Source organism: Sus scrofa, chromosome 3, assembly GCF_054392235.1.
Source record: "Sus scrofa isolate SSC_HxYL_T2T_F1_AM1 chromosome 3, Sscrofa_HxYL_maternal_Yorkshire_Landrace_v2.0, whole genome shotgun sequence".
NCBI classification, from domain to species: domain Eukaryota; kingdom Metazoa; phylum Chordata; class Mammalia; order Artiodactyla; family Suidae; genus Sus; species Sus scrofa.
In genome coordinates, this window is record NC_139385.1 from 104,540,972 (window position 1) to 104,553,492 (window position 12,521).

General features: G+C 40.3%; 1 protein-coding gene across 5 annotated transcripts in view; it reads left to right on the forward strand.

The window, feature by feature from the left end:
• Positions 1-12,521, forward strand: part of LOC146404818 (uncharacterized) — a 210,601-nt gene that overhangs the window by 16,759 nt on the left and 181,321 nt on the right. For 4 of the 5 annotated variants that reach the window (XM_085019356.1, XM_085019358.1, XM_085019360.1 and 1 more), the window contains exon 2: positions 5,250-5,342. In XM_085019356.1, the coding sequence (XP_084875482.1) occupies positions 5,250-5,342 (93 nt within the window). Of the gene's footprint in view, positions 1-5,249; positions 5,343-5,584; positions 5,762-12,521 lie in introns of all 5 variants that reach the window. The other variant, XR_014841983.1, reaches the window with a different exon arrangement.

Below are 12,521 nucleotides of genomic sequence, written 5' to 3' on the forward strand. Positions count from 1 at the left end.
AGTGGGTTAAAGGATCTGGCGTTGCCTTGAGCTGTGCTGTGGGTTGCAGCCACGGCTTGGATCTGGCATTGCTGTGGCTATGGTGTAGGCTGGCGGCTGTAGCTCCTATTGGACCCCTAGCCTGGGAACCTCCATATGCCGAGGGAGCGGCCCTAGAAAAGGCAAAAAGACAAAAAAGAAAAAAAAAAAAAGAAGTCTTATTGGCTGAGATGGCTTTTTTCTTCTTAATTGTCTCTGTATGATCCAATCAGCTGAGGCTGGGGAGAATGCAACAGGGTAGAAACAAGGCAGCCAAAATTATCCCAGTCAAGATTTATTCAAAGTATATATATATACTGTTCAAGAAATAGCTCAATACAATGTATAATTCAGCCAATGATGATATCACTTTAAACAAGTCTGAACTACCATTGACTTTATTTTCTCATCAGTAAACACTGCATTTCACGTTCTGTTAAAAAATATCTTCAGCTCTCTAATGGGAAAAAAAAATGTTAACCTTAATTCAGTTAAGTGAGCAAAGGAAATAATTTCCCCCTTTTATCATTTCATTTAATTATTACTGGACCTTTCTTGGGTGTCTGTGTTGCCACTAAATGGAGAAATCTCACCCATTCTTGCTCTGCATGGGGCTTGGGTTTAACCCTCCTCGTATCTTCTTCCTTTCCCAAACCAATTAAGAAAGTTTATTGAACAATGCATTGCTACTTGTTCAATAAAGAACATGATGGAACGACATGCATACTTTTCTGTTTACCACATAATTTTAAACATTAAGTTGTGTATTAGAGATGCAGATCATTGATTCTAACCACACTCTATTCTCAAAAATTCTGACTTTTGCCTCCATCACAATAGAGCCCTTGCTGGCCTATCTGTACTACGAGGTCCCATCCCTCCCCTGGACTTAGGCAGGTAAGTGATGGGCAGACACTTTGTTGGCCCAAAGACATCATCTATTTTATAGTTAAACCAATCAATGAAACTCTTCTTTTTGAACATTTGCGAATGAGACGTAGAAACTTGGGAAGTGGTTAGCTGCATCACTTTCATTAGAGGAGCTGGAAAGAGTTACCACTCTGTTCCCACCCTTGCCTTCTTGAATTCTCCAAGATCAATAATTCTAAATTTTAAAAAATTTATTTCTTGTCTTTTTAAGGCTGTACCTGCAGCATATGAAAGTTCCCAGGCTAGGGGTCGAATCAGAACTGTAGCTGCAGGCCTATGCCACAGCCACAGCAATGCTGGATCCAAGCTGTGTCTGCAAACTACACTGCAGCTCATGGCACAATGCTGGATCCTAACCCACTGAGCAAGGCCAGAGATCCAACCCACATCCTCATGGATGCTAGTCCGGTTCATTACCTCTGAGCCACAATGGGAACTCCAAGATCAGTAATTCTTATATTACGGATCAAGTGTATAATAAACACCTGAACTAATTTGAGTAGGTTACTTGAAAAGAACTTGTTCCAAAACAAGTAGAAAATTAAAAAAAAAATTCTTTCCTTTAAAAAAAAAAAAACCTTAAGTTGCAGTTCCTGTTGTGACTTAACAGGTTAAGGACCTGACATTTTCTCTGAGGATGTGGGTTCAATTCCTGCCCTGGATCAGGGGGTTAAGGATTCAGTGTTGCCATAAGCTGTGGTGTAGGTATCAGCTGCAGCTCCAATTTGACCCCTAGACCACGAACTTCCATATGCTATAGGTGCAGCCCTAAAAAGAAAAAAAAAAACAAAACAAAAAATAACCCCTTATTTCCTAAAACAGTGGTTCTCAAATTTAAGCATGTGTCAGAATCAGCTGGAGGCTTGATAAAGCACAGATTGCTGTGTCCCATCCCAGGAGTTCTGATTCGGTATGTCTGGGATGGGGGTGGGACATTGTAATTCACATTTCTAAGCATCCCAGCTGATGCTGATCTTGCTGGTCCAAGAACCACTCCTTGAGAAACAATGCTCTAGAAATAATCATCTAAGATGACCATAGCTAACATTTTTTTTTTTTTTACCAAAAATTAAGATTCTTCAGAAGAGTGCAGTGGTTGTGAGTTCATAACCTGGATGAAGCCAGATAACCTAGATACAAATGCTGACTCTGCCACGTACAAAGTGGGTGAACCTGGGCAAGACAATTAACCTCTCTGTGTGTCTTTATTTGTAAAGTAGATAGTCTAATAGATAATTCCAGTAAGCAGCCTAGCAATATACAATTCCAGGGATCCCATTCATATGGATTACGACCGTGAATGGCATTCCCTAGAACTGTGCAAAGGGGTCATCCTATTATGAGTACTTACCTCATAGAGTTGCGATAATTAAGACCACTATAAGGATTAAATGAAGCGGAATGCCTATGAAGGGTTTAGAACAGTGCCAATGCATGGTAAGAGTTTATTAGATGTTAACTATTAGAAAATGGTCGACATCTTGACTATGCAAAGAAAATACTAGGCACGTGGTCATGGTAACTGTATCCTTAAGAATTAAAGGAGTACAGGTATCACTGTGCAGGAATAGTAGATTAAAAATGATTTTTTTCCTAAGAGATATGTGCTTTGGAGAGTAAGAAAGTGGCAAAAGAAAATATGCCCTAATTCTCCCAGGGCATAAGACTGTATCTTACCTTATACATATATCTAGTATAAAATAAAAGTAGGCTGCTATCTCCAAATTATGTTTTAATATCCTGAAATATTAATACTATATCAAGAAATAGTTGGTGCTATGTATAGATCGGATCTTAATGGTTTTTTAAATTAAGTCAATTTATTTCTCCAACATACTCTGTTCTGACTTAAGGGCATAGGTGGTAAATTGCCCAATTTTATTTGACAGGATAAGAAAGTACTTTAAGCAAAGAAATGGTTAAAAAAATATTAAAGTTGTGTTTGGAATTGTAGGAACAGTACAAGATGTAGTAATAGTACAAATGAACTTGCCATAAGAAAAGTCCTTTGAGACCTATATGTGAATGTTTATGGCAGTAATATTCCTAAATGCCAAAACCTAGAAACAATCCAAATGTCCATCAGCTGGTGAATCGATAAGCTGGTGAATGGATATCTGTGGTTATGACCAAATCACCCCAACATGTAGTGGCTAAAAACAACAAATGTAATTTCCTCACCATTCCTGTGAGACATCACAGGGTCAGGAATCTGGACCTTGCTTAGTTGGGTAACTCTAGTTTAGTTTCTTCTAAGGTTGGCATCAAGGTGCTGGCCAGGGCTGTAGTCTCATCTGAAGACAGAACTGCAGAGAACGGAGTGTCTCTTTCCATGCTCATCCATATGGTGTTTTCAGGCCTCAGGTTCTCATTGGCTATCGGCCAGAAACATCAGTTCCTTGCCATGTGGATCTCTCTATAGGGCTCACAACATGGCTGCTCAGAGTGAGGGATTCAAAAGAGAGAGAGAGGGAGTTCCCACTGTGGCTCAGTGGGTTAAGAACTTGAACTAGTATCCATGAGGATGTGGGTTCAATCCCTGGCCCTGCTCAATGGGTTAAGGATCCAGTATTGCCGCAAGCTACAGCATACGTCTTAGATGCAGCTTGGATCCTACATTGCTGTGGATGTGTTGTAGGCTTGCAGCTGCTGCTCTGATTTGACCCCTATATGCCATGAGTGTGGCCCTAAAAAAAAAGAGAGAGATAGGGAGTTCCCATCATGGCACAGTGGTTAACAAATCCGACTAGGAACCATGAGGTTGCGGGTTCGGTCCCTGGCCTTGCTCAGTGGGTTAGTGAGCCGGCATTGCCGTGAGCTGTGGTGTAAATCACAGACGCGGCTCGGATCCCGTGTTGCTGTGGCTCTAGGGTAGGCTGGAGGCTACAGCTCTGATTCGACCCCTAGCCTGGGAACCTCCCATATGCTGCGGGAGCAGCCCAAGAAATGGCAAAAAGACAAAAAAAAAAAAAAAAAAAAGAGAGAGAGAGAGAGGAGTTCCCTGGTGGCTTAGTGGTTAAGGATTCAGGGCTGTCACTTCTGTGGCTGAGGTTCTATCCCTTGCCTGAGAACTGCTGCAGACATGGCAAAAAGAGAGAGAGAGAGAAAGAATGAGAGTCCTCAAGATGGAAACCATAGCCTTTTTATAACCTAATCTCAGGAGTGACATCCTACTATATTCTGTTCACTAGGAATGTGTCACTAGGTCCAGCCCACACTCAGTGAGAAGGAATTACACAAGGGCATGAATACCAGAAGGCAGGGATCACGTGGGACGTCTTAGAAGCTGTGGTCAGCGTGGTACATCCACACAATGGTGCTATTCAGCAATAAAAAGGAACGAACTACAGGGTTGTGCTACAAATGGATGAACTTTAAAAACATTTGGCCAAGTAGAAGAAGTCAGGCTTAAAAGACCACACAGATGTTTCTATTATTTGACATTCTGAAAAGGCAAAATTATAGAAACAGAAATCAGATTAGTGGTTACTTAAGGCTGGTGGTAGGAGTAGGGAAAGGTGTTTTTTTTGGAGGGAATGATGGATATGTTATAAAAATGGATCGTAGTGATGGCTACACAACTCTTTTGTATTTACTAAAAGTCATGAAATAAACATTTGGAAAAAAGATGGTATGGGATTCAAAACAACTAAACTGTACTTTTCCCAAAAAAATGTCAATATCGGGAAGGCAGAAGTATTATGTCATATTTAAAAAAAAAAAAAAAAAACTAAAGAGGCATGACAACCAGCTATAATGCATGATACTGGATTGGATCCTGAATGTGGTGGGGGAGAGCATGGGAGAGAGGCCATAAGGACATTATTGGGAAAATTGGAGAAATTACATATGGACTGTAGATTAGATAATAGTAGCATATCAATCTTAAATTTTCCAAATAATATCACATGGTTATGTAGGAGAATGCCTTTGTTCTTTTTTTTTTTTAATTACTCAATGAATTTTATTACATTTATAGTTGTACAATGATCATCACAACCTAATTTTATAGCATTTCCATCACCTTTGTACCTAATAAATATGTGTTCCTTAGCAGTAAAGTTGCATGTTTTCTGCAACTACCTCTCTACTTGTTTAGGAAAAAAAAGTATGTATAAAGAGAATGTGAAGGAACGATAGAGCAAATGTTAATTATTAACAATTGATGAATCTGGCTGAGTATGAGAATTCTTTGTACTATTCTTGCAACTGTTTTCTAAGTTTAGAATTATTTCAAAATAGAAAGTTAAAAAAATAAATCAAATCTTCAAACGAAATTCTCCTTCTTTCCTTTCCCTTAGCTTCCAGCCGGGATCCAATACAACTACCAGCACAAACAGAAAAACCAAGTGGAGCAAAAAGGAAACACATATTTTCGATCTATTTCTTGTCAGGTACTGTTTTTTCTTTGTTTTATTTAATTCTTTTAGTACATTTTACCTCATCTGTACGTTATAATCACTAGGGAGTTTTAAAATTCCCTGTGCCCTGGCAACAACCACATTGATGAATTTAAAAGCTTTGAGGATGGGACCCCATCACTGGTACTCTTAAAGTTCTCCAGGTGATTCCATTGTGCAGCCAAGGTAAAGAACCATTGCCTTGGACCTAAAGCTTTATTTTCTCCCTCTTACAGTCATCAAAGTTGAGGCCCAGGAAGATTCTGTAACTTGGCCAGCTTGGTAAATGGCAGAAGTTAGATGGAGATGGATACACAGGAAAAGGGGGAGGTATCCACATGGCCCCATTTTCAGGGTCTTACCATCACAGACTTCTGGCCCTCTTGGGTCTTCACCCAACTTTCCTGATCTTGGTAAGGAGACAAGGAATTGAGCTGGATGCTGTGAAACACAATCAGACTTGCTTTGGATTTTAAGGAACTTATAAAATGAACACAAACCTGTAAAAGGTAGTCAGGAGTTCCCAGGTGGCCTCACAGTTAATGATCTGGCATTGTCACTGCTGTGGCACAGGTTCAGTCTCTGGCCCTGGAACTTCCACATGCCACGAGCACGGCCAAAAAAAAAAAAAAAAAAAAAAAAAAAAAAAAAAAAAAAAAAAAAAAAAAAATTGGTGAATATTTATTGAAAAATTCTGTAAAAGCACACAACTACTTTGTGAGAAAGTGAAATCTGGTGATGAGAGGAGGTTCAATCCAGAAAGGCTTCTTTGATAAGTGTTCAAAAAAGAGAAATTTACATCCCCAGGCATTACTTCTCGTGATATCACATCTCCTTTCAAAACAGATCTTTAGGGTTTTTTTTGTCTTGTTTTGTTTTTTTACTTTTTTGCTTTTTAGGACTGCATGTGTGCCATACGAAAGTTCCTAGGCTAGGGGTTGAATTGGAACTGCAACTACCAGCCAGCACCACAGCCACAGCAACACAGAATCCAAGCTGTATTTTTGAGCTATGCCACAGCTCACGGCAACACAGGATCCTTGACCCACTGAGCAAGGCCAGGGATCAAACCCACATGCTCATGGATACTAGTCAGGTTTGTTTTTGCTGAGCCACACTGGGAACTTCAGATCTTTAGATTTTTAATCGTTAAATAAGAAATTTTGAAAAGAGTTCAAGTTTAGAATAAATATGCTTCCTTTAAGCCATGTTTCTTAGTAACTTGTAAACCACTAGAAAGAATTATATCTCATTTTAGTCTAGTCCCATCTATTAATTTTTCATATTGCTGAACAGATGATATTCATGTAATAAACCTTAACTGTTGCTGCTCTTGGGTTTCCCAAAGCTTTATAAAATAAATCTTTTCAAGTGCTATTTAAGCTGAAGAGGAGGAAATTTGACCCACAGTTTATCACTTAGCTTATTAACACACTAATATGACTATAATTTGCGTTTGACTAGGGGTTGTTTTTTCTCTCTTGCAATCTTGTTAGCAGAATATCACAGTTTTTGGTTGATTTTTAAAACAAATTGTCTGTCTACACTAGGGAAATAAGGTGGTATTAATGCAAGAAACTTAGAAGTGAATTAATTGCTCTGAAACAATTCCATGTTGGTTTAGCCTCTTAGGTGGTGTTATTTTGCACAGCTCTGGCAAATGCTAATGATCAGCTCACATTGGCATTTAAACAAAATTAACCCTAAGACATTTCTCACGCTTCCTAATGAATGATGCTTTTTTTCTTAGTCTGATGTCATTCTGTGGTGACCTAGGATAGCTCTACTTTGATAAGTAAAAGTGTGAGGCTTTCCATTAGCTTTTTCAGGTAACTAATTCAGAATGAACTAGCTCTTTTCTAGCTGGTTACCCTTCAAAGAATTTGCTTTGATGTTGATACACATAAGAAGTAAATTAACTACTCTTTTGTTGAGGCAATTGTATTGGTATCGAGATTTTCATTATTAAAAAAAGTAATTGAATATTTTAAGTAATAACGTTATTCTGCGGTAGTCTAAAAGTATTTTAGAAGGCCTATAGTAAAAAGCACATTCATTGTAGAGAGAGGCAGGATAGCTCTGGTGTAATGATGGCGTTGCTTTCTGTTTGAGCTAAGGACTGAATGTTTTTGATCACTGAAAATTCATACACTGAAACCTAATCCCCAGTTTGATGGTATTTTGGAGGTCATGAGGGTGAAGCCCTCATTAATGAAATTAGTGCCCTCATAAAAGAAACTTCCAGAGGGCTGGCTACACTCTTTGTCCATGTGAGGACGCAGCAATAAGATGGTTTCTATGAAACAAGAAGTGGGCTCTCAGCAGACACCAAATCTACTAGCACCTAGATCTTGGAATTTGCATCCTTCAGAACCGTGGGAAATAAATTTCTGTTTAAGCTCCCCGGTCTATGGTGTTCTGTTACAGTAGCATGAATGGACTAAGTATGTGTACCAGATGTCCCAATATAAGGAAATATATATATAGAGAGATATAGTATAGATATATATAGGTATATTTATTGCACACATATATATTTATATATTTACAATATATGTACAGATATATAGAGATAAACATTTCTTTCCTTTTAGGAGATAATTGAATATTCAGTAGGTCCCTTAGGCCAGCTGGTAAGATTTTCTTGGTTAGATGAAGACCGTCCTTTTCAATGCCCCACTGTATACCTTGGTAACAAGTTTGTATTATATTTCTCTATCCTGGGACAAAATGCCTAACAAACTTCTTTATGGTGGAGAAGGGACGTAAAATACCTGTCAATTAGGAGTCCAGAATAATTAGTAGAGAGAGAATTTCTAGAATGCAGACAAAAAGAAGGAAAATTTTAAAAAGACTAATACTAACAGTTACCAAGCAACTACAGTATGCAGGACACTATGGTAAACACACTTAACCCATGTTGTCATGTTCAATTCTCTCAGCAACCATGAGAGAGAGATGCCAAGTCCCACACCAGAAAAATGGTGGTGATTTAATAACTTGCTGAACATGATAGGGTGGAGATTCAAACATACTTTGAAGTTCTGTCTGTTAGAGCACTGGGAAAGATAAACAACCAGAGCACTGAGATCTCAAGCAAGATTTATTGAACAGCAGAGTGGCCTGGAGCCCTGAGTAAGAGGAACTCAGAACCCCCGCCATTGGAAGAGAATCAGGTTTTATAGGCAGGGGATCATGTGCTGAGTTCTACAGGTCTGGGATGGTGATTGAGATTATGGTATAAAAATTTAACTTTCTCCTTGGGGCTATCTTTGCCCTTGGAAAGTCAACCTCTTCATGGGCTTGGTTGTTTCACCTGTGGAGGTCTGATAAAGTGGAGACTGCAGGTCTGGGTCTAGGTAGGTCAATGACTCATGCAGACTTATTCTTTCTTTTAGGCCTTCATTTTAGTTTCCATCTAAGACTATCAACTCCAGAGCCTTCTTTCCTTTCACCATACTATGCTGCTGTCAAAATGAAAGAAGTTTCGGTAAAATCTGATAAAAAAGTAAATCTGAAAATTCCCTGTTGAGGGAAACACAAGCTTTGAGAATAAATATGTCAAACAGGGCATATTGTTTAGGACATGGGAGGAGAAGACTAGAAGATAGCTAGAAATGGAAAACAGAAGGAGAATGCACTCTTCTCACTCAAGGACCCAGGTCTAAGAATAGAATATGCTTGGGTAACTGAGCAGTCTAAAGACTATATAGATTTCTTCCAAGTTGAACAGACTTGAACTGTGAACCTATATATGCTGACCTATATGTAGCTATGGTTTTCAAAGGGTTGTTTATCACTTGTAGTGGCTTCAAGAAGATTAGCCTGTGTTTGTTGCTGTCACTGAGAATTTACTAAGAGGAGGAATGTAAGAAAAATAAGAGCATTTCTCTAAGACACATACAGGGGAATGAAATTGTTGGAGCATTGGGTGTATGGATTGCATCTTTTTTTTTTGTTTGTTTTGTTTTTTTGTTTTGTTTTTTTGCCTTTTCTAGGGCCACTCTCACGGCACATGGAGGTTCCCAGGCTAGGGGTCTAATCGGAGCTGTTGCTGCTGGCCTACGCCAGAGCCACAGCAATGCGGGATCCGAGCTACAGTTGTGACCTACACCACAGCTCACTGCAATACTGGATCCTTAACCCACTGAGCAAGGCCAGGGATCGAACCCGCAACCTCATGGTTCCTAGTCAGATTCGTTAACCACTGCGCTGCGATGGGAACTCCTGGATTGCATCTTAACTGGATATTACCAAAGTGAGTGTGTGGGGGGACAGCTATTCCTAGGAAGTTACTCCAAAAATAAAATCTCACCTCTCTATGGGAGGAAAAGTGCTGTTGAACCCAAGTTTGTGTGCCTGACAGACAGTGAGGCCAAACAAGCCAAAACACTGAAGTGGAGCAGAGTAAGGTTTATTGCAAGGGCCAAGAAAGGAGAATGGGTGGATTGTGCCCAAAAGGCCTGAACCCTGCAATGGTTTTCAGGGAAGAGTTGGTTTTTTTGTTTGTTTGTTTTTCTGTCTTTTTAGAGCCACACATGCAACATATGGAGGTTCCCAGGCTAGGGGTCAAATCAGAGCTACAGTTGCTGGCCTACACCACAGCCACAGCAATTCGGGATCCAAGGTGAGTCTGTGACCTACACTACAGCTCATGGCAACACCGTATCCTCAACCCACTGAGCAACACCAGGGATCGAACCTGTGTCCTCATGGATGTTAGTCGTTTCCACCGAGCCACAACCGGAACTCCAGGGAAAAGTTTTTATAGGCAAAATTTTCAGGAAGGGCTACAGGGTGACGTTCCTCTGATTGTTTGGTGGTGAGGGTGGTGGTCTAGGAATCTCAATCATCAGCCTTCTGTTTTCAACCAGTGTGGGGTCCCTGTGCTTGTGCTCACCCTGAAGTTACCATCTTCTACCTGGGAAGCCTTAGTTCCTATAGAACTCAGAGGTAAGTTTCAGACTGCTATACGCATTTCCTGAGGAGGAACCAGGACCCTGCCCTATTGCTGCACCATTGCTTCTTGACTATCTTGCCTTTGTTTCTGCATTCCCTCCCTTTCCTAATTAGTGTTTGAGTCTGCCTTTTGAAACTCAGGGAAGGTCTAAGTGGCTGAAAGTGTTTTTCCTACAAGATAGGAAATTGGCGACATGGAAAGTCTTATACAGAGGAGGGCCCCACAGGGTCTTGCTCAAATTCAAAAAGAAACTGATTTCACTCCATCAATAATTCATCATTCTCATCAAGAGCCCGGTATGAACTAGATTCTAGAAGATGTCAGTAAATCTTCAGGATGGTTCCCGCCTTTGAGGAGCTAATTATATGATGTGGAATTAGAGCACAGACCTCTGAAACACTAAATAACCCTCATAGGTGGTGAGTATATGTGAGGGGCTGCCTCAGGAAGTCAGGGACAGGAGAGAGATGGTGATAAGGAAGGCCTCTAGAGGGACTGGAGCAGGGCCTTGAAGGCCAGGAAGGTGAAAGGAATTGGGTCAGGGCAAAAAAGAGAAGGGAAGAGACCCAGGTAAGAATATCCAGGCTTGGATCTTCTGAGTCCTGATACATACATATATGACATCCATTCCATATACGTGCTATATATGCATAAGTGAGACTATGACTACCTTTCTTTATCTTTAAGAATATGTTACACTTGTATTACTGGTAGGAGTGTAAGTTAATATAACCTCTTTGAAGAGCCAATTGATAATATCCAGATAATTTGGACCCTATGTTCTAACAATGTTGTTTCTAGGTATATATCCTGGAGAAATTCCCACTTATATGCTCAAGGATCATTGTGTGTTTTTAACAAGATATTAGAGACAACTTACATGCTAATATAGGAAAGTGAGTAAATAAATTGTAGTATATCCATCCTCTGGAATATCTATGGTACAACAGTTAAAATCAATGAAGCGAAGCTGTATAAATAAACACGAATAAGGAGTTCCCGTCGTGGCGCAGTGGTTAACGAATCCGACTGGGAACCATGAGGTTGCGGGTTCGGTCCCTGCCCTCGCTCAGTGGGTTAACAATCCGGCGTTGCCGTGAGCTGTGGTGTAGGTTGCAGACGCGGCTCGGATCCAGCGTTGCTGTGGCTCTGGTGTAGGCTGGTGGCTACAGCTCCGATTCGACCCCTAGCCTGGGAACCTCCATATGCCACGGGAGCGGCCCAAGAAATAGCAAAAAGACAAAAAAACAAAACAAAAAACAAAAAAAAAACAAAAACACGAATAAGACTCAAAAACAATGATAAGGGATAAAAGCAAATTGCAGGAGTTCCTGTCATGGTGCAGCAGAAAAGAATCCGACTAGGAACTATGAGGTTGAGAGTTCGATCCCTGGCCTTGCTCAGTGAGTTAAGGATCTGGCATTGCCGTGAGCTGTGGTGTAGGTCACAGATTCGCCTCTGATACCACTTTGCTGTGGCTGTGGTGTCGGCCGTCAGCTGTAGCTCTGATTTGACCCCTAGCCTGGGAACCTCCATATGCTGTGGGTGCGGCCCTAAAAAAAAAAAAAAAAAGCAAACTGCAGAGTTTATTCAGATTGATATTAATATAAAGTGTTAAAAACATGTAAAACAGTCTTATACATCACATATATAGATAGAATATATTAAATGTCAATGTGGTAAAAAATAAAAACAACATTCATGGTAGTGGTAACTCCTGACAATGACAAAGTTTAATACAGCTGTGAAAGGGCCTTCAACAGTTTGTGAAATAATTTATTTTTTAAACTGTGTAATAGGTACATGAGTGCTTATTTTGTTGATACCTAACATTTTTTTATGCCTGTAATACTTCAACTGAAAAACATTAGAAGAAACTGTATTCAATTTTTTTTTTCCTTTTTTTTTTTAGAGCCACACCTGCAGCACATGGAAATTCCCAGGCTAAGGGTTGAATTGGAGCTGCAGCTCTCGTCCTATGCCACAGTCACAGCAACACAGGATCTGAATCAAGTCTACACCACAGCTCACGGCAACACCAGATCCTTAACCCACTGAGCAAGGCCAGAGATCAAATCCTCAGGCCAGGGGTCGAATTGGTGCTACAGCTGCCGGCCTACACCACAGCCACAGTAACATGGTATCCGAGCCATGTCTGTAACCACACCACAGCTCACAGCAACGCCGGATTCTTCACCCACTGAGCGAGGCCA